Source organism: Harpegnathos saltator, unplaced genomic scaffold (genome assembly GCF_003227715.2).
Source record: "Harpegnathos saltator strain DR-91 unplaced genomic scaffold, Hsal_v8.6 scaffold286, whole genome shotgun sequence".
Taxonomy (NCBI): Eukaryota; Metazoa; Arthropoda; class Insecta; order Hymenoptera; family Formicidae; genus Harpegnathos; species Harpegnathos saltator.
In genome coordinates, this window is record NW_020230079.1 from 92,285 (window position 1) to 116,743 (window position 24,459).

The 24,459-nt window shown below is 36.0% G+C and overlaps 1 protein-coding gene across 1 annotated transcript in view; it reads right to left on the minus strand.

Annotated features, from left to right (window-relative positions):
* Window positions 1–24,459, minus strand: part of LOC105185295 (solute carrier family 22 member 21) — a 63,445-nt gene that overhangs the window by 38,045 nt on the left and 941 nt on the right. The window contains exons 2-3 of the mRNA XM_025299582.1: window positions 1,638–1,720; window positions 170–311 (exon numbers count right to left, since the gene is read on the minus strand). Coding sequence (XP_025155367.1) covers window positions 170–311; window positions 1,638–1,720 — 225 coding nt within the window. The remainder of the gene's footprint in view (window positions 1–169; window positions 312–1,637; window positions 1,721–24,459) is intronic.

The window sequence follows — 24,459 nt, forward strand, 5'->3', positions numbered from 1 at the left end:
AATAGTGCATGCATATAAACTACAGTAAATATCAATTGACTTTGAGAATAACTACAAGAAAACGCATTGTTTAGTAATTATTGGAGAAATTACAGCCTATGGCCATCTTTTTCGTATATGATCTTACCCGAGTTTACCCTACTGATTTGTTCGATGTTCTTTCATGTACCTGTATTTAACTTCGCCTGCAGTAAATACGTAGGAAAGCGTGAATCCTGCCGTGAACATCAAAGGCAGGCTAATTAAAGCGAACATCGTTATTTGATAGAGTCCAAATTTGTCTATATCATTCTCCACTGAGATTTGTGTTCCTAGAAAGATAAATAATTAAACAGATGCGAAAATATGAGACTGAGGAAAACTTTCTGTGAGGATATTCATATGATTGATTTGTGCTTATTAAGAAACGGAGTACTAGGAAAACGAGAGATGACCTCGCGCATAATTCGTCGTTGATTAGAAAATATAATTTTGTTTCAGAAGCGGAAAAGTTATAAGATCGTAACAAGGGAAATCGTGTTTTATATATATACGTCGGAAGAAGGATATATTGTTATGGCTGGTTTGTACTTTCTTTTATCGCAATAACGCAGGTAATTACACGATACACTCAAACACAGAAAATACTTGCAAATAGCGAACTATGTAATATTGAATAACGAGGTAGCGTAGAACGTCTACACGCAATTACAGCGTGATCTACAGCGTCTACTTAACAAGCCGGTGTTCATTGCAAATGTATACTTAGTGATTTAATGCCGCGTTAAGCAGTGATATTTAAACAACGCTAACTGGAAGAACAATCCGGCTGGAGGAATGAATCCACCTTGAACCTCTCTCTTCGAACGGCTAACTGTGCACATAGGATCTCGTACATTAGTTTATCTTACGCAACTAAGTACGTCGTGCATTCGTACATGTGTTAAATATAAATATCCCAAAAATATCGAAATAAAGGAGACGTTTCTTTGTATCACACTAACGAAAATTTGCATGAAGGTAGATGAAATGAATTCTTTTCTTCACACTAATTTAAAGTCCAATGATACATCAATTAATGTCATGTCGAAATTATATAATTAATTTATTAGTAATTATATAATATAGAAGAAAAGCTGCAAGTGATGTTTATTAATCGCCGATCTATGTTCCATTAATTTATTATAATATAATATAAAGCTCTTTTTCAAATCACTACATTAATTTTAACATTATAATATTTCAATTTAATATAACTTTATTGTTATTTAATATAACTTTATTGTTATATTTTCAACAAAGTTGATATATATTTCTAGTTATATCTATTCTTCAATGAAAAATAATATTTTAGCTTGTAATCTTTAAGCAATATTTTGAACTGAGTCTTCAGAAAAATTTTATAAAACAATTATCTTCTACTAGCTTCTGAACTTTATAATGTTAAACATTGTTATATAAATAAAATAATAATAAATAAAGTAAAATAATAAAATGTGATATATATGTGTTATATGATACAAAAAAATGTATGTAGAACCGGATTGAATGTAAAAGTTTTCTCGCCTCGTCCGAAATTACTGTCTTAGAGCATTCGAAAATCATTACATCCACTTCCAACTTTTGCGATTACATCTATTAATAATAATATCCATTACCGTTTTCGAGTCCCGACGGCTCGTCGGCCTCGTCCTTTCTCGAGCAACACAATCGCATGCTGTCGTCTTTTATGTCCAGTAAGCTGAAATAATTAAAAATTTATATTACCTTGCCGCGAATCAGCTCGTTCGTGAGCAATACAGCCCGATCGAAAGTTTACCCTGACGCTTTATGTTTCAAGTTTCTCATGATTATCGCGAGATGAAAAATTATGCATCAGTAGTCGCATGTCGGACTCGGAGCCCAGCATTACATAAAGAAACGGGATCAGTTCCTCCCCCTTTCGCTTCCCTTGCGAAGCTAGAAAAAGCTTTTCCCCATGAAAAGTGCCATGGGAGAGAGGAACTGCCCCTCAGAAAGGACTTTTCCGCCAAGCTACCTAGCCACCTTCGCCGTTGTACATAAACAACGTATGCATACAACGACGGGTTGCAGGTGCGGAGCGTCGTTGGTAGCGAAAGGATTATAGCATGTTAGAAATAAAATTATCAGAGCGTAATAATTACCAGACGGAGGAGGAGGAGGCCCAAAAAAGATAAAGTACAAACCTGCCGGGAACAAGAGCGAAACGCGACGAGACCGAGGCGTTCGGTCGGTGACAGAAAGATTGCGATAATTTTATCTCGATAAAACTCAGGATACATTTGAGCAGATAATACGAAACTATTCGGAAAGATTCTCGATCAGAATCGTTCGATTATTTTCTAGATTTATATTGAGTTTTCCTGGGAAAATGTAATTATTCCAATCCGAAACCCTTCCAAATAGTCTCACAAATACCTGGCACGTAATAGAAAATTTTTTTTTTTAAATTGATAAATAGAAAAACAAATCTCCCTGTTGAATGAGTTGCCGAAGTCACCGAGAGAACATGTTGCAACTTTTCTACCACTGACTGTTGCATTCGTCACGCGCAATGACACGATCAGATAAGATCACATTGATTAAACAATTGCCATGTACGTCGTAGTCTAACAACTCTGGCTAGCCTCTCTTTTTCTTTCCGTTTGCAACAAGAGCGTAAGATCATTGTGTACAGAAATCATCGTCGTTGCGTCGTCGCCGTGAAATCGCGGTTATCGTCGAAACACTTTCGCAAATAGTAGTCGATACGCGAGGGATCTGTTTGTAATATGTTCTTGGTGCCACAGGAAATTTCAATACACGCGCGTATATTGTATACAAATATTACATATGGCGAATATATGTGGTAGAAAACGACAAAATTATTCCCTGCACTAGACAGTCGCTACTGCAATTTTTTTCTGTCCTTTCGCGAAGTTTCGCTCTCCTTCGTAAGAAACAATTTAACGCTGTGATGCAGGCGCAATCGTAAAATATTTTATATCAAGAAATTTCGTCCTATAAGCCATGTGCTGACCTCTCGCAAGTGCATGGTTAATTTCAATGCCACACGCGATTATTGATTTCTCAATAGCAGCGGCAGGCGGAAAAGGAGCCGAAAAATTCGAAAGAAACTGAGAAAGAATTAGGACGAGGACAAAATGAATGAGGAAATCTTCCAATTGCAGCTAACATAAAGTAATGGCGTAATTTATCTTATTGTGTCATAAAACCGTTATGGTTGTCAATTATTTCATATCACAATTAACGATTAAAACAAACGATTAAAAAGAAAGAAAAAATAGATATATAATAAATTATATATATATATATATGTAGTAATTAAAAAAATATATATGATAAGTTATGTTAGATTTTAAAATATATCTGTGTTTACATATTAGAAGTAAATGTGTTTGTGGAATTTTTATTGGTGAATATGAAAATCACAAAAACAAATCGATATCTCCCGAGAATTACATTATCACGAAGTTATTATTTTTTGTTTTAAATCCTATCCACATCGTATTTTAGAATGTAATGTTAGGCGATTCAGTGTGTATGTAAACGGTGCAATCGCGCGTCCGTTCCTTTCATTTACGACGTCATCCTCGAATCTCGCTCGAACCGCGACGCGACCAAGTCCTGCGACATTACAAAGTTTATCCATTTTCGCGATTTACGCGGCAGGTATTGTTCCTGCGCGAGAGCGTGTTTCTCGCGAGCAAACGGATAATGTTAATAAATTAATGAAGCGTGGCTTAATATCGTGATCATTACCCGCGCAAGGCGATTCGACTCGAGAAAGTTCCCGCGATCCGAACGCGGTCCGAGTTAATCTTCCGAGATAGTTTACGCGTCCGCTTTACCTTCGGGGGATAAAAGATAAACGAAGTGGCGAAACTGAGTACCAGAGTTCCGCGCTTTTCTCATCTTATTTCTTAACTTGCAAGAACGATGTCTCGCGACAGTCGTCATGATGGCAACAGAACGCTGCACAACGAAATATAAAATGCCGAAAATCGTGTATATTTAGCTCTCGCTAATCTTGCAAGGATAGCAAGGATACACGATAACGCGTTTGTATTTATACATACGCTGAGGAAAAAAGATTGAGAATAGTATAAAGTATAAAGAACTAAATTCCAAAACTGCATATATTTTGATAAATGAACTATAATCCGATTAAAATAAACAACTATCAAATCGAATGAATATTCTGACGTAGAATTTAGGTATTTATTATTAATATAATAATCGTTACTTGAAACTTACTTTATATGAGATACGCGAATTTGAATTTACAGTTAGATTATTTTTTTTTAATTCATTATATGTCATTAATATACCATTTATTAACACGCTACTATTCTTGCTAAATTGTATTTGAAATGTTCTCTCAATTGCTAAAAGATTGAACTGCATAATATGAGAAATTTTATCTCTGGTAGAATGTTAACTATCGTATAAATCAGTATAATAAGTAAAATTGATAAGATATCGAATTTTGCCTCATTGAATTAACCTTCAAATATGTTTTACCCAAAAACGTTTAAAAAATATAAATATTTTGTCGGCAAAGTTTGCCGAAGAAGAAATTGAATTCATTCATCTCAATCCGAGTTATTTCGATGGATTTCTTTTATATCATACGAATGTTCCACGTTGAGTGAAACTATGAACACGTTCAAATGGCTTTGAGTGAAACATCTTGAGCAAGAAGTTTATTGTAACGCGAGCAGGTTCTTCAAATAACATAATCAATCGCGCATAATTTACCCGCGGGAGGATATTTATCTTTGCATTATATGTCATTCTTTCTATACTTCATAAGTCTATCTTTCTGAATCGAAAGTATTTTTCACGTCTCTCTACAAGCTCGCCGCGCGCCACTATCGTTTTATTTACGATAATTATTTACGATAACACAAGCATTTTATTTACGATAAGTATATTCATGATAACAACAATATCTCGAGGAACGAATGAATGAGGCGTACTTCGGTACGATCAATTTCGGCTTAGCAGAATGTTGACTACGAGCAATAATGAGCGCTATCGTATCGCATGGGATATCACTGTATGAGACTTAATTGCACTTAATTGCTACTTAATTGCACAAATGTAAAAATATTCTTATTCAAATACGTGAGATACATACTTTGTGAGCAAATAATAGCGGCAATTACCAGTGATGTGCGTCCGTGTATTTCTGCTACCAATGTCGTGTATCGTACACTCGCGTTTTGGAAAACACGTCGTCGTCGACGCGAGTGCGCGCGACTCGTAGGACTTACAGAGGCAACATTTACGATCGCGTTTTATCGTGGCCGAGCGAAAACGTTTCCGCGTATCTTCGTCGGACGACGAATCTGCATATTCTATTACGTTAAAACGGAGTGCACATGTCCGACTATCACAGAGCGACGTACATACGTACACATGCACATATATATGTACCACGTGATTAAGCCTTTCCACATTCAAGCTCGTCTCCGCGTTCTCCTCCTGCCCGTGCCGAGATTACCACGCGCATACTTTTTGCCACCTCCTACCTTCGCGCGAACGATCACCGATAAGCGAACTAATTAATGACTGGCCGCGATCCCGCTGGACATCGGCGCAGCACCTGCCTGTATCAGTCCTGCCGCGAAACTTAGAACTGTCTTCGAAGTATAAACGTATACCGCCGTGTGGTCCCACGGTGTTTAAGTGAGTGTGGGGGGCAAGTGAAACAGCCTGATGGAGAGGGACAGGGAAAGAGGGGGAACGAATCTTCTGAAAATTTTCGAAGAGGGATGCGTCCCTGTCGACACCGACGAGATGATGTTGCCTCCGAATGTCGCCAGATGTTTTCATGTCGATGTACACGGTAAACATTTCTGATAGACACAAAGAGGAAAAAAAGAGAACGCTTCAGAGGGGAACGCACCAGTGAGATGTCAATTTTGCACGGGAGAATTTCTCTGTAAAATATTAACATTCGTAAAGGATATCCCAAAATTCACGCAAGAAGTAATTTTGATAGAAAACACAGGTTTATAATTAAAAATTATAAATGTTTTATTGATTCATAAAGTATACAGTATAGGGTTATGTATGGAATAGCATATCGAGTAAATGGCCTCCATGGCTTTGCTGACACATATGCACTCTTTTGTTGAAATTTTCCATAACTGTTTTGCATAAATGTGGCTGAATTTTGTTGATACAGCGCTCAATTTCCCCCTTCAAGGCGTGGGTGGTCGTGGGCTTGTTGGCATAAACTTTAGACTTCAAAAAACTCCAAAGAAAAAAGTCCAACGGCGTTAAATCGCATGATCTGGGCGGCCAAATTTGATCACGAAAACGGGAAATTACACGACTAGGAAATAACTCATGCAGTAATTGAATTGTTTCTCGGGCTGTATGGCATGTGGCACCGTCTTGTTGAAACCACATGTCGTCCATATTCATATCTTGCAATTTAGGCACCAAAAACTGGATTATCATGTCGCGATAGCGAGTACCATTAACTGTTATTGCTTCATCAGCCGCATTTTCGAAGAAGAATGGTCCGATGATGCCTCCAGCCCAAAATCCTCACCAAACAGTGATACATTGTGGATGCATTTGTTTCTCAACAATCACTCGTGGATTTTCTGAACCCCAAATACGACAATTTTGTCGATTAACCAAACCATCAAGATGAAAATGAGCCGCTCGCTGAAGATGATTTTGTTCGAAAAATCAGCATCCACTTGTTGTTCCATAATCCATTCAACGAACTCTCTTCGCTGTGGCCGTTTACCCGATATGCTATTCCATACATAACCCTATACTGTATACTTTATTAATCAATAAAAAATTTACAATTTTTAATTATAAACCTGTGTTTTCTATCAAAATTACTTCTTGCGTGAATTTTGGGACACTTTATATTGAGAACTTTATATTGAGGACTTTATATTGAGAAAATATCATGTACCAACTTATCCGGCTAGGATATATTTATATTTGAAAGCGGTATAAGAAAGGATTTTACGATATAAATTTTTATATAGTACATTTACAACATTTTACAAAAATATCTAAACAAACTATTGCCTAATTGTTGTAACATATAAATTTGAACTTTGACATAAACATATACCAGTTATGCAATATAGTATAGTGTATTATTTAATAAAAATATTCGTCATGTGTAAATTTAGACATCTATCTTATTGTACCACCCGAATATTCGAATTTTTTAGATGTTCCCAGGTATATCTCAAATGCAGATGATGAATCGCTGGAGATGATCACTGATTAAACTCCACCCTGCTGTCGCACAACTACTATCTCAAATTACTTGGACATTGAGTAATTTGAGTATTGAAGACTCGAATTTGAAGAATTTTTATTTCGACTCGAATTCAAATTCAAAAGTTAAGTGTTCGAATACTCATCTAAGTAAAAAAATTATATATAATTATATAAAGTTATATATGATTATATGTAAGTAACATATTAATTATATATAATTATATATATGACTGATATTATACAAGGGTAGTTCGAAAAGTTCTCGGTCTGACACAGAGATGGTACCAGAAGTATCAAATGGCTATTCTCTGGATTTTTCTCAGATTTGATTCTTCACAGGGTTTACTATAACGTTTCACCGTAAGACAGATGCGTTCATTAATTCATTTTTTTCATTGTTATGATCGAGTAAAACAAACAAGTTTTGGTGTTTCTCGAAAAGTCAAGTGTCGTATGGTGATAAAATATTTCGTCTTAAAAGGTCCAACGCTAAACGGAAATAAAAAACGAACTGAATTCTACTTTGGGAAACTCTTCACCATCGATTTCAACAATAAATAAATGGGCTGCTGAATTCTAACGTGGTCATTCGTCCATTTTTGACGATGAACGTTCAGGTCGCCCAAAAACTTCTACGACTGAGGAAATCATCGAAAAAATCCACAGTGCCGTGTTAAATGATTGACGGATGAAAGTGCATAAACTACTAAAGATGCAAATCAAGAATTTTTATGTCGAATCGAATCGAATCTATGAAATTTCACTCGAATTCGAATCAAATCGAATAAAATCGGATCGAATCAATGAAATTTCACTCGAATTCGAATCAAATCGAATAAAATCGGATCGAATCATTAAAAAATTTAACATGACTATTAAACATGCAAATAATGATGGAAGATTTTAATATGAAAGGGGATATTGATATTGTAATATCATCTTAAAATAAAATATATATTTAAATATTTAAAGTAATTTATAATTAAGTTATTAATTATAAGTTAAGTTAATTACAAGTTAAGGGTTCAAACATACAGGCCCAAATGGCCCGTTTTGTAACTAATGCACGCAAACGACAATGATTCCAACGATATTTGATTCCTATTCGAATTATTCAGATTCAAATCATAGAGATTCGGATTCGAATCGAATCGAATTAAATTCGATTCAAATTCGAATAGTTCACACATCTCTACTTGTTACTATTAAAAACTCAATAAATCGTGTTCACAATATTTTCTATTTCAGCGCGATGGGTGCCGTTAACGGTTGATTAAAAACGGATTCGAATGCACGTTTCTCAGGTGCTTGGACATGTTTAAATGTAATTCAACCAAGTTTCTGCGACAATTCATCACTGTTGATGAAACATGGATTTATCATTACACGCCGGAGACAAAACAGCAATCAAAACAATAGGTGGAAGCGGGTGAAAGTGTTCCAAAGCAGGCAAAGTTCCATAAATCGGAAGGATGATGGCGACTGTTTTTTGAGATTCGCAGGGTAATGCTCATAGACTATCTAGAAAAAGGCAAAATTATCAACGGAGAGTATTATGCATTGTTGGAACAACTGAACGATGCTATTAAGATCAAACGTCCTCATTTAGCAAAGAAAATAGTACTTTTCCATCACGACAATACATCCGCTCACTTCTTCACTTCAATTGCAGTTGTAAAATTCAATAAATTACGCTTCGAATTGCTACAACATGCACCATATCACCTGGCTTAGCTCTCAATGACTTTTTCCTGTCACTAAACATGAAAAAATGACTTGCTGGAAAGAAATTGATTTCAAATACAGATATTTAGTTTTTATGTCAGAATAAAATGAAATATATCAAAATAAGATGTAAAATATTGAACACAAAGTATTTAGTTTTCTTTAATTTTATTTTAATACTTTTATATATATAGATTGACGAAGAGAATATATTTATATAAAAATAAACATATGATGTTCTTGGAAATTTTTTCAGTTTTTGATATGTAAATACCCAACTTTACTAAAAAAACACTAAAGAACACACCGAGCAATATTTTTAAAACGCGTAAGCGGCAGTAAGAAAAATTCATCGCAATCGTATCGATTGATCGTAAATGACAGACTTTGATAATTACATAAGGATTTTCGTGACGAAAGGCAACGGAGACGTCCGTGTAGAGTAGTCTCGAGAGTAGACACTGTTTTTATTTTTAACTCACGTTTCTCACGTATCGGGATAAACCCGACATAAGATCTTCGCGTTGGAATCCAGCGGATGTCGCATAATCATATCGACGAACATGCGAGCGTGATTCGTATCGGCATTATGCGAAGACGTAATGATCTCGTCTATATGTTGCGAGTTATTTTTGCCAACGGGTGTACCTCAATCAGCAGCGCGGAAAATATAATTACTATATCGTACTATCATCGATATACAGTCGCATAAATATCGAGGATACGATTATTACTGCCGTAAAATCTAATCGCAAGTTCGATTGACTCGGCAATAAATTAACATTTATTTAACCGAAGGCGAAAGACTGCATTGCATTCGATTAGTTTCGCGGACGATTCGTAAAGGAGTTTCAACGGGAGCATACGCTTTTCCATATAATATTTCTTATGTTCAATGTATAGCGAATAATTCGACATCCGCGATGTCGCCTACGATAACAGAGATATGAGATACGTTAGAATCGCTAAAGATACTTTCGGCGTTACCCAGTATATTGAAAGGATCTGAAGAAATATCGTATATGTAACTGGTTTTAACCAGTCAGTTCCGGTCACCATGGCCGCGTCGACTCTCTCGTCCACTGTAGAAGCTGGATTATTGTTGTATCGTATAGAAGCGATGGAAAAAAATCAGGATCTGCAAGCGAATATAACTCGTCACAGCCGAGTTTACCTATCTGCCCGTTCGTGGTAATTAATTTATCCGAACATCTTATAATGTTTGTTAACAACATTATTTAACAAGCAGATAATATCTCACCTGCGTTTGTGCAGAAAGTATCACATATAAAGAAAAAAATACACAAGAGTTTGGAAAATAAACGAATAAGACACAATTTATATTTCCACAAGATCTGACCTATATCTCATTTAGATAATCTCGTTTTATCGCAGTGTACATTTGATAATTATTTCAGATCAGCCGACTCCAGTTTGATACGTCTGACAGATGTTTACGAGATATTTCGCAGACGAGCAACGGACAAATAAAGAAGGCGGCAATCGTAATCTATAATTGTAGTATTTTTTGAGATGTAATCGCGCTTTCGCAATATATCTTTATACATATATCTAAGTGAGAAAAAACGACAAGAACATTCTTCTCGTCTGAGTCATTAGCTCCGTTCTTCGTAATCATACTTTCCGTGCACTGAGAGAAAAAATGATAAATTTTGCACGACAAATTATATTTATTTTTGACTTCACAATCATATTTTCTGTTATCCTAATAAAAAAACTAGTAGCATAATAATATATGTTACAAAATTATTATCAATAACACTATAGTATGTAACAAAAACGAGTTTCTATAATAATTTCGCTATATAATAAAAATTACAAAAATACTGAATATTTTTTTTCCAATATACTTTCATATGATCTCTCTCTCTCTCTCTCTCTCTCTCTCTCTCTCTCTCTCTTCCTATTTTTCTCTTTCGCTTATGCCAAATCTCGCAAACATATCTAATATGTTTCAAATATAGATAATACAATACGATATAATTAAATAATACCTATTAACCGTGCTTGCAATATTGCAAGAAATATAAATTTAACAACATAAAAATATAAGACGTTGAATACACTCTAAAAAAATTAGGTATACAAATGAATAATCCAATTTTTTCAGCTACATTCAAGGTTTATTTTAAAAGAAAGTAAATTAAATTGTCTAATCAAAGTATTCGCCGTTGCTTCCTATAACTTTAAGCCATCTTTCAGGTAGCTGATGAATTCCATCTCGGAAAAATGTTACGTCTTTAGACACGATAAAGTCGTCAAGCCATTTTCAGATCTCATCCACTGATTGGAAATGCATATCGGACAAGGCGTGTTACATCGACCGGAACAAGTGATAATCGGATGGAGCAATGTCTGGTAAATACGCCGCAAGTGCTGCAAGACGTCCCAGCCAAGACTCATTATGGTGTCTTTTGTATTGGAAGCAATGTGTGGCCTGACGTTGTCATGCAACAATTTCACTGGACTCCTGGTTCTACTTTGCCAGTATACGGGCGTTTTCGTTCCAATTCTTGACTCAAGCAGATTAATTAACGTTGATAGCAGTCCGCAGTAACTGTTTCACCCGGTTCCAACAACTCATAATAAAGCACGCCCTTGATATCCCACCAAATACCACCAGAGAAGAACCTTCTTTCCGAAGCGATTGGGTTTTGCAACCGATTTTGATGATTCACCGGGATTTACCCATGACTTTCTGCATTTCGGATTGTCACAGAGTATCCATTTCTCATCGTCCGTAACGATTTTCCACAAGAAAGACTTTCGACGTTGCTTATTGAGAAGAGAAAGACACGCTGCCACTCGTTGATTTTTGTTGATTTCAGTGAGTTCATGCGGAACCCATTTTCCTTCTTTCTGAATCTTTCCCATCTCATGTAAGCGTTTGGAAATCGTTTGCTGCGTTACTCCCAACTGTTCTGCAAGCTCTTTTTGTGTTTGTGCCGAATTCTCAGCGAACAGTTGTTCCAAATCATCATTACCGCACTTCGGAAGGCCTCCAGAGCGTTGTTTGTCGATTAGACTGAAATTACCGCTTTTAAACCGCTTAAACCAAAATGCGCACACATCGTATGATACAACACCTTTGCCGTGAAAGGAACAAATCGATTCGCATGCTCTTGTAGCATTTTTTCCTTGTTGGAATTCGTAAAGAATGCAGTGTCGGATATGCACCTTATCTGTTGCCATTTTCGACTGTACTGAACTGAAAACTTTTGAAGATTATGTTGGGCATTTCGCCAAACTATATGTTCTTTTTAATAGCTATATGTCAACATTGCATAATCACAAAAGAGCGGGAAAATCTATTCAATTTAAAATTGATTTCATAACTGCTTAAAATTATTTAGATTATTCATTTGTACACCTATTTTCTAAAATTATTCTAAAAAAAGTTTATTAATTTTATCAATTGCTCGCTTAGTCTTTAAACATACGTTACATTTTCGTTTGTTATTTGTTCGTTTATTAACCATTTATTTTAACAAGTTAATATATTGGGTCTGGGAAAAAGTTCGTGGCGTTTTTGTAGTAAAATTCAACAGGTTTTCTTATAGTGTGAAAATGAATCTGTTTAAACCAAATATGCTCCATTATTATCGACAATGTTTCGCCATTTTTCGGATAGAGCCATGATGCCATCGGTGAAGAACTTTTGCGGTTTCTGGTTGAAAAACTGAATCAAATGGTTTTCACATGCTTTTTTTGAAACCAGCTTAATTCCATTGAGAGAGTTCTGCAGAGATCGGAAGAAGTGATAGTCAGAGGGTGCTATGTCTGGACTATACGGTGGATGCATCAAAACTTCCCAACCAAGCTCTCGCAATTTTTGACGGGTCATCAAAGAAGTGTGTGGTCGGGCGTTGTCATGATGGAAGATAACACTTTTCCTATTATTCAATTTGGGCCGTTTTCTTTCAATTGCCTGGCGTAATCTCTCTAGTTGTCCACAGTAGAGTTGAGAATCAATCGTCTGACCAACTGGAAGTAGCTCATGATGGACGATTCCCTTCCAGTCCCACCACACACACAGCATCACCTTTTTCGGCGTCAATCCAGGCTTTGTGAACGCTTGTGACGGCTCACCATCCCTTGTCCACGATCTTTGACGCTTCCGATTGTCGTACGTGATCCATTTTTCATCATCGATTATGACACGTTTCAGAAATGGCTCGATTTCATTGTGTTTCAGCAGCGCATCGCAGATGTTAATTCGGTCTATCATGTTTTTCGCGCCCAACTCATGAGGAACCCATACATCGAGCTTCTTTTTGTAGCCAGCTTTGTGTAAATGGTTCAAAACAGTTTTGTGGTCAATGCCTAGCTCCATACCAATATCGACATTGCTGATGTGCTTATCTTGCTGGACTTTTTCAAGAATTTCATCAGCTTTTTCAGCGATTGGACAACCAGAGCGTGACTCATCTTTCACATCAAAATTACCAGAACGAAAGCGAGCGAACCATTTCCGCGCAGCAAATTTTGATAAAGTACCTTCACCGTACACAGCACAAATTTTTTCATAAGCCTGCGCAGCATTCTTCCCTTTGTCGTAATAATATTGCAAAATATAGCGCAATTTCTCATTACTTTTCTCCATTTTCAAACGCAAACAATTTTCCAACCACTGCACCAATTTCGATGTTTATACACTCAAAGTAACGCTCGAAGTGTCACCTTTCCAACGAGCGTTTAGTGGTGTCGCTACGATCTCTGTTTCCTGAGTTATTTGCAATTGACGCCATCTATCGGGAAAAACGCCACGAACTTTTTCCCAGACCCAATATTATATTATATCTAAATACTATATTATAAATACAATATGCTATACACTCATTATGAATTTATTTATGAATACGCTTTATAGTACTCGATCCTTAATGCAGTTTATCCTATCAGAAATATCATAGTCTTTACATATATGACATATTTATGTTATGTATTTCATGTATATATTTGTATCTATAACTAATAATTATGTGTATATTTTTGCAATAATACAAGTTAGACGTGGACATGGACGTAGACGTGCCATGCATAAATGTCCAAAAATTTCGCGATGAATATTTGAATATATGGGTATCCTACTTTTAAAATTGCCGCGGTCATATAACATAGGATTACTAATTTACATAGATTAGTATTTATAGGCTGCGTTCCAAAACATATTGGCAAAAATACTAATAATATTGTTTCCAATATAGTTTTCAGTTTGCTATAAGATAATAAAACTTACTATCTTTCTCACGAAAATAGATTCTAAAGAATCACTGACTTACGGCACTGAATTTCACATGTTATCCCGAAACAGTGCAAATTCAGTAATGCATCTGGCACTTAGCTGATATGTAAGAATTAAATAAATAGAGTAAAAATTGTCATTAGTTAAATAATTAGTTAAATAATTAACGGAAGTGAAAATAAAATATATGAAAAATATATTTTTTCTTCATCTGATGATGAATTTTAAAAATTTTCTTCAATAAAATTTGCGATATTCTGTGCACTCAGTAAAATTGATATTAGCTTGGCCGTAATTTATTTTGAATCTTTACATACATAATTATATTATTTTGCTAATCACTGCACGATACTGTAAATGTGTCCCGTTTACAATGCTGCTAACCATTTACTGATGAGTTTAAAACTGATATAATTTTAGTAGCAGTATTGTCACAGTAGTATTTAGGAACACAATCATAATCGAATCTTATATTTGGTGAATGCAAAAGTTTCAATTTTTCAAAGATGTGATTGATTTATAGTTTCATAGCAGCACAGAGAAATATGCAAATATATACTATAATATACTAAAGATAATATAGGGTTTTTCAATAAGGGCGGGTCGATGTTGCAATGGAATAAAACAAGCTGTGTGTGAGGTATTAACGAAATTTTTTTTTTTATTTGAAAGGCCCATGTATGCCATTATGTGTGGAATATAACATCGTTCAAATGTCCGCCGCGGCTTCTCACGGTGGCACGGATCCGAGTGGTCCAATTTTCAATGATTCTGCCGCATAGATCCGGCTGAATTTGAGCGATGGCCTGGGTTATGTTGACTTTAAGGGCATCGGTCGATTGCGGCTTATTGGCATAGACTTGCGACTTCAGAAAACCCCACAAGAAAAAGTTTAACGGGGTCAAATCGCACGATCTTGGTGGCCAATTCACGTCACCTCTGCGAGAGATAACCATACCCTCAAATCGTTCATGCAGAATGTCCATCGTGGCGTCCGCTGTGTGGTACGTAGCGCCGTCCTGCTGGAACTACATGTCGTCCACGTCCATATCGTTCAATTTGGGCCAAAAGAAATTGGTTATCATCGTTCTGTAGCGCTCGCCATTGACGGTGATGGCCCCACCAACGTCGTTTTCGAAAAAGTACGGACCAATGACGTCGCCGGCCCAAAATCCGCACCAAACAGTAACTTTTTGTGGATGTATTGCTACCTGTTGAACCTCGTGTGGGTTGGCGTCGTGCCATATACGGCAATTATGCTCGTTAACATAGCCATTCATCCAAAAATGCGCCTCGTCGCTAAAGATGATTTTTCGGCCAAAATTGGGGTCCTCTTCCAAATGCTCCGAAGCCCAGTCAGCGAACAAATGGCGTTGTCTATGGTCATTAACTTTGAGCTCCTGAGCCAGTTGGATCTTGTACGGGTGCAGGCCCAAGTCCCGACACAAAATTCGCCAAGTTGAAGTCTGCGAAATGCCGAGTTCTTGTGCACGGTGAGGAATTGACTGCCTCGGGTTCTCCTGCACACTTTCACTTACAGCGGCGATGTTCTCGGCCGATCTGGCGTTCCTTTGACGTACGGGTGTTGGCTGATCGTTTACCGAACCGGTCGTCTCGAATTTGACCACCAAACGTTGGAGAGTCGACTTTGAAGGGCCATCGCGTTTGCCGTAAAATGGGCGCAACGCGCGCAACGTTTGCACTAACGAACACTCATTTTGATAATAAAGTTTTATCATTTGGACGCGCTGCTCAATCGTGTAACTTGTCATGGTGATTTGGCATCAGTGACTGAATAATAAACAACAGGTTTGACAGACGCCGCCAAAACAACATGGCCGCCACAGGCTGCCAGCTTCGACCCGCACCAATTGAAAAACCCTGTAGAAAACAATGACGATTACTTAATAGAATAAGAATAAATGGTTTCTAATTATAATTTCTAATAATATAATGGTTTCTAATTTTAATAAAATTTCTTGATGTATTTTTTCTATTACGAAACCCATCAAAACTTTTGCACTCACTGAATCTAAAATTTTTGAATCTAAAATGGATCTAAAATGCTTCATAACCAATAAAACGAGACTATACATCTAAAGATGAGCTTAAAGCAATCTTAAATATAAGATTATATGGGTTTAATCATCACTTAAGCTGATATTTATAGACAAATTTTATATTTAAAATCGTCTTATATGTCTATCTTCACATATTATACGGACTTTATCATTAACTACAAAATATCTAAAAGTAAACTTAAGACGATTTTAACTTTTGGAGGACTATGAGGAATAATTAAAGCACCCCAAAATTCTTGTTTTTTTTTTGTTTTACCATTTTTACAATTTTTAATACTTTTCGCTGAAACTTTGACTTTGTGATTATTTCATAGCATAGAATCAATAATTCATTTTATGCAATTGATACAACACTTATTAATAAAATGAAGAACAGTAAAAAAATAGTGAAGATCATTCCAAAATTGTCTGTAATTCTTATGAAACATGATACATATTTGTGCGATTAATACATAGTCTCAAAGGACGACTAATTTTCATATTTATATAATAAAATATGTGAAAATAAAAAATGATGTGAAAAAAATATATGAAAATAAAGAAATGCAAAAACAAATATGGTGAAGTAAAAAAAATGGTAGATCCAATACGGCAGACAAAAATGATGAATTTCGATTCTTTTCAACTAATTGTGCAAGCTTTATACAGGGTGTCCGGAATGTGATCATTAATATTTTGTGTACTGGTAGATTGGGTATAGCCGAGAAGAAAAGTCATGTACCATAATGTCAAATTGGCAATAGTTATCGAGTTATTAATTGAAACATGTGAGCCAATGAGCGCGTAGAGAGCGCTGGGCAGCCGCCTCTTATCGCTTGCGCTCGCTAGCTCGTCGTTCGCGCTCGCTCGCTCCTCGTCGCGCGCGCATGCCTCTCGTCGCTTACGGTTGTCTCTCGCCGCGCGAGGTAAGCCATCTTCTTATCCACAGAGCCCATCCTGTCGCTTTCTCGTGCGCTCATTCGTTTACACATTTTAATTAATTACGGAATAAATATTGAAAAAATTGTAAAATGGCACAGGACTTTTTTAATTGTTTTAACGAGTTTTACCAGTACACAAAATATTAATGATCACATTCCGGACACCCTGTATACTATTTTGAGTTCGCAAAATTAGTTTTTACGTACTTGGATTTTGATTCATTTTGATTAAATTCAGATTATTAAAAAAATTAGCGGTCTTAAAAACCTTAGGATATCTAAAAATTTTTAGAATACACATAAAGTTCAAAATAGTGGAATGAGAGAAGGACGGAAAAGGCAAATGGTGGGGATTAACCACAGACATCTATGTTATTACTAGACTGCTAACTTGGATAAAATATATGGTTCTGAAAGCAATGTACTGAACTCATGCGCATGCCTCCTGTAGGCAGTAAAATACTGATGTCCGATTGGTTGAAATGGAAAAGTAATACTACGTAGTATAACTACGTTCCGATATGCATTACCAGCACTGAAATTTTCTAGTATATATGACACAAACTATGTGTTTTCAATACTGGCAGTGAATTTTGAAACGCAGCCTAAATGTACATATACGTAACTTCTTACACTGAGAAAAAATTGTATTGTTATATTTCTAATTTCTAAAACGAAATACAGAGGTTCTGAATGTAAACTTTTTTCTTGAATTTTAGAAAATAATTGCTTAATTTAAATAAATGTATTCACAATCGTATTTGAACAATGATTTGTTTAATTTTAATACAATATTTTCTCAGTGTATAAAATATAATGAATATTGACATAAATATAATAAATATTGGCTATATTACATATCTTTTTTACTATCTACGCTACGCATGCACAGACGTTTACTCACACTATGTAATACATAATTTTCGAAGTCCAAATTATCTCTAAAAACACGGGAGTTAGCAGTCTAATATAATATACAGTTCACCAAAAGTTGCGGGCCACTTAAGTAACTTCTGAATGGTTTAAAATATTGGATTGAAATTTATAGAGATATAATGGGATTACAAAGTCTATCATTTAACCACAAAATCACCCACCTTCACATTACAGGGGGGCGCGGGAAGAGGGAGGTCGAAAAATCTTAAATGACATGTGGAGTTGAGCGAGAGCTCATTTGAAAGGGCTTTTTGAGACGAGAACAACGCGGGGTCATCGAGGTTTCTACGATTTTTTTTCGCATAATTATGATCATTTAAACATTTCTATTGAGATTTTGCGATAAACTGGCCACGGCAAGTAAGATAAGGCTTTACGCGTGTTTCTAAGTAGATAGAAGTACATGTGTGTGTGTGTGTGTGTATGTGTGCGTGCGTGCACGCGCGTGGTTCGTGTTCGCCGCGAGGATAAGGATTCCGTGGTTCGTATTTTCACAGTCCGTAGCTCCACAATATTTCACAACTCCAGACCCTCCTTGCTGCGAAAAATATAGCCGCATTCATAAAGTTCCTAACACTGATGTATGTATGCAGAAATAAACACACTTATTATTTTATTAAATGTTTGAACTGATGTCCTGCGAGGAAAAATAGTGAATGTTTCGAATTCAGTCACACTAGATCTTATAACTAACGTTATGGATACGTTTTACGTTCACTTAGGACACTGCCAAGTTTTCGCGGCAAGGAGGGTTTGGAGTCGTGAAATATTGTGGAGCTGACGAAAAAAGGCCTTATCCTCGCGGTGACATGAACACACGTGCGCGCACGCACGCACACATACACACACACACACACACACATATACTTTTACCTACTAGAAATACGCCTTATCTTACTCGCCATGGCCTCTTTATCGCAAAATCTCAATAGAAATGTTTAAATAATTATAACTCTACGAAAAAAATTGTAAAGACCTCGACGACCCTGCGTTGTTTTCGTCTCGGAAAGCCCTTTCAAACGAGCCTTCACTTAACCCCTTATGTCGTTTAAAATTTTTCGACCTCCCTCTCTCCCCGCTCTCCTGTAATGTGGAAGTGAGTGTTTTTATAGTTAAATGATAGACTTTATAATCTCATTGTATCTCTATAAATTTCAATCTAATATCTTAAACCATTCAGAAATTATTTAGGTGACCCGGGACTTTTGGCGAGCACAGTAAATGTCTATGAAATTAACCAATCAGAACAATTCCATTCCGCTGTTTCACAGATGGGTGTCAAATAAGAAATATTTTCTACAAAACGGAACAGAATATATAACCCATTGTACAATTATCACGTTAATACTTCAGTATGCTAAAGTATTCTCTCATTATAGTATATTTATAAAATATTAGATACTTTAACAATTTATATGTGTATATACAGCGTATCCCATTGTAAACAGTCGGTTCGAATATCTCGAAAACTGAGCCCGATAAACAAAAATGTTTCAGACAAAAGTAAATGTTTCAGACAAAAATAACTATATCAGTTTGTTTACAGATGGCGCCGCTTTAGAGATATTTATTGATCATTACTTTTCTTAAATAGAAATCTGAATTTTTTATTACATTATCTTTTTCTACCAATTAAATTGAACAACTTTTATTTGAAACATTTTTTTATTTACCTAATATTTTTTGAGATATTTAAGGAAAATTTGGTAACCTTCTTTAATATTTAATTTACGATATCTCGCTAATTGTTTATCGAAAGAAAAAATAGTACTAGGCCTTTTTATTCTATTTATCTATGGTCTCTATGGTCTAAAGAATATATTGTTACAATAGTACCTTAATTTTTGTTAATTTGATGATTTTGAAATTTCCAATTTGAAATTTCCAAAGGTCGATAAGTTAACAACAGTTAGGGCACTACTGTAACAATATATTTTTGAGATCAAATAAAATAAAAAAGTCTAATACTATTTTTTTCCAACAAATAGTTAGCAAGATATCGTAAGTTAAATATGAAAAAGTTATCGTCTTCTTTAAATATTAAAAAAAAATTAAGCAAATAAGAAAATGTTTTAGACAAAAGTTGTTCAAATTAATTGGTAGAAAAAGATGTTATATTAAAAAATTCGGATTTCCATTTAAGAAAATAATGATCAGTGAATATGCACATGCGCGGGATTTTAGTACATACTTTTAGGGGACATGTTAAAGAGACAACTTATCAGTCTAATGCAGAGCTCGGCAAAATGTTTTATTGTTGACAAAAGGTACTATTGTTAACGCGTTTTTCTTTAAGTGGTATCCCCAGTAGGCCTCTTCATTTTTCAAAAATGAAGTTTATAAAAAATGAGAAGTGTTCTTCTTTAGGCGACGATTCCTTACCACGTCTTATGCGGCTCGCTACATGCAATATCCAAATTGACGTTTCCATTCTTACCAATAAAAGACGCCGAAAATCGAATTGAATATTCTTCATTTAACATATTTTATTTCGCTTCTGTTCAATTAGTTACGGGTTGTTACAGTCATCAGTGGATTAGGCTTACTGGGAATACCACTTAAAAAAAAACGCGTCAACAATAGTACTTCATAGGTGACGTGGAAAACTATTGGAAACACGCTCCTGAGACTCGAGCGGCTTGTAGGCAGCGCGCGTAGCGGCGAGGTAAAGGGAATAGCGGTGGGCGGAGATAGTCGAAAATCGGCCGTCGCGTGCACATTTTGCCGAGCTCTGGTCTAATGTATAATATAGAAGTCTGTGGCTTTTAGACATAGGCTGCGTTCCGATATTCACTGCCAGTACTGAAAATATATAGTTTATGTCACCTATACTATAGATTTTCAGTGCTAGCAGTGAATATCGGAACGCAGCCCTAGGCTATAGAATTAAAACCTCCTTACGACCGAAAGTCTATAATGCCGTATAGTAAATATTACAATAAGCCAATCAGCGTCAACCAGCATACCTTCTATCGCGTATGTATTGCTGCCGAACTCTCATTGGCTCAGAATAAGGGAGCAAACTGTAGGAAATGGAATTCAACCATTTCAGATATGATCTTACTCTACGCCTTATATTCCTGGAAAAACAACTTACTCCGATGTCTTACAGCCTTAATCTATTACTCCTGCTGCCATTGTAGACGACGCTTAAACCTTCTACAACAAATCGTTAGTCTTGAGCCACAAGCAAATTGACCAATTCCGATCGATAATTTTTTGGAATAATCGATTATAATTGATCGATTTGCTTGTGGCTCAAGACTAACGGCTTGTTGTAGAAGGCTTGTCAATCATAGCCATATTCTTGTAATAATCAACTGTGATTGGCCGTTTCTTACGGCTTACAACTTACGACATCTATTGTAGAACTGGCATTAAACCTCGCATAAGAAAGCGCTGTATATACGTATGTATAGCGCCTTCTTATCCAGCCGATAGTCCAATAATAGAACTTGTTTCTGAGAAATTCCTAGAAGTTCATTCTTCTCATTGGACATCAGCAGAGTTGCGAAATACATACAAAAATGTTCAAAGAATATTAGAACGAAATGTACTTATGTATTAAGATCGAGCTAAGTGAAATGACATAAGATGTAAGCATTAGAAGATAAATTCGAACAACGGCACGTACAACAATTGGGCATTAGAAACTCAATCGTTCGAGGCCGAGTTATGCCGATCACAAACAATGAAAACTCGCTGCTACGTTGCCGTTGCCGTTGCCGTTCAGAAATTATTCGTTTTGCAACATACCTCGTAAGAATGCCACTACAACTGCAAAAATATTACCGCAAAACGTGTTTATGAGCATATGAGGAAAAATGAAAAACGCTTCGTTATACGTGGAGGAAATGTACAAATGTATAAAGATAAATTACGAGCCAACGCTGACGGAAAGACCGCACTATATCTTCGTCTTCAATCCGCACCATGTTTTCTCTTCGTTGTTTTTCTTTTCTCAAGACGATAAGATTAATCGTTATCGAGAAAATGAGTGTAAGATTGAGCCGATCGGTGAGACATATCGATGAGTTAATCGATGAGACAACAGACAAGATCGCTAATCTCATTCCTGTGAATAATTATTACGCGCGACTATACGAGCGATACAAATTAACGAACTCCGGAATAATCGCACGAACGAAGATTCGCGTTGTCGTCGATCGCTTATCTCTTTGAATTTCGTTGTATCTGTTTCGCACAACGAGGCGGTCGATTAGATACAAATGCTATGTGTGAATTTGAAAACGAAATTCCTAAAGGAGTGATTACGAAAATCACCGTGAGAATTGAATAAAACAGATAACTTGGAAAGCATAGTCTCATCGGTGCCTCATCAATCCAGCGTTTATTGCTCCTTGAAAAACTCGGTTACCAAACCTTGGTCGTCGCCGACATACCGTGGCAATGAACCATGCACGCACGTACGAGAAAAGCATACGTGAGGGGTTTAATGAAAAGGTGAAACAAAGCACGAATGCTAAATCTACACCGAGAATTCTATCATGCTGGGCTATGGCAAAGGAGCCGCCGGTGCATTCACGGGCGGTTCGCCAATGTGACGAACTTTAATCGCGCATTTTACGACGGGCTCTCGAACCTTCTTTCTCGAGTAGCTAAAATTTCGAGAGGCCGGCACTTGTAACCACACAATTTAATTATTTCGATATCAAGCTTAATAATTAATTTCAAGAAGTCATGTGTCTAGCGAAGTCGGATTGAAATTCAACGATAGAGATAAGGTCTCGGTTACCTGTTTGCGCTCCTTGAAGCTTAACTTACAAAAGGAAAACACTTATATTAAATTACCTAAGTCAAAAGATACTGTTATCGCATAAGAAAGCCGTTGAAAAGAAACATTCTTATTAATTTAATTAATTATGGTACATTTCTATATTTTTGCCATATTCTGTATTTTTCAACAGATATGTCGATTTTGCAGCTTAAACTTTTAGACCTCAGATCTTGTGCGCTTTGTAGAAAAACCACTTGCTTAAAAGCTGGAAATAAATATGACCTATTCTAGTGGCATTAAATTAGCAGAATATTAAGATAAAACAACAATCAACATACTTAATAACTATAGAATAAAACAATTAGAAATTTACAAAATTTAAGAAGCTAAAATAAATTGAATTAAGGAGGGTAATTGTAACAAAGAAAAGAAAACCATCTAAATTATCTTTATTACGAATAATGCACTGCATTATGAAATGTAGTAAGCTATAATAAATAGGAAGCTATAATAAATTTATACAACTTCATCAAAATCCAATCTATCCTAATCTAATCCACCTATAAAAACTTTTAGTAAATCAAAAGTATTTTCTATTTTTGCACGGCAAACAGAGAATTCTGAAATTTTTTTTTTCTCTTGAGTTTCGCTGCATAATTTCTGGAAGAAATGGTAAAACATCTTTTAAGAAGACGGGTAACATCTTTCGATGGAAAAGTTTTCTAGGATTGGGAAAGTTTCTTTTTAAACGTCTCTTGTGGCTTTGTTAAAACCATCAAGAAATAATTATACGAAAATTATACGACAGCAAAGCACTGCAATCAAATACGATAAAACAACGATCTTAATGTATCGAGACAGAGAGCATCAGTCAAATGTGCGGGAATGTCCGCACTGTCAATGCTTGCTAATGCAGGTCACCGAATTCGCTATGCGATAACGTCTGATAAGGGCAAATCTCCAATGCATAATGTACGGCTGTTAATATGTATTTTGATGTATTTAATATGTATTTCGATTCGAGGGGACGATATGGTACATCGGCATTTCTGCCACCACATATTCAACGCACGCAGGCGCCGACCTAGACATCGTTTTGACAACACGCAGCTTATTTCCAAACAACTCGTCGTCTCTCTCGCGTACTTGACTGTATAATTTATATTCTACATACGCACGAAAATTAGTGCGCGTCGACATTGAAAGCTGTGTCTACATGACGAAAGTTTATATACATCGTCGAGGATAAAAGCGCTCATAATTTTATATTAAGAAGCATCCTTACACAAACTTCTGTATATAGTTATCACTTTCACTATCACATGATGTAACGCTACATGATATAACTAAAAGTATAAAAAAAATGAAGTGGGCAATTTTTACATATCACATTAAGCAGCTCGATGTTCCGGCACGATACGCGTAGCTCTACGAGTATATCACTACATAAAGTTACAATCTCGTTAAACATGTTAAATTTAGAAAGCGCCCGGGAAGCGCTCTTGTTTCGTGACTGCATTTTTT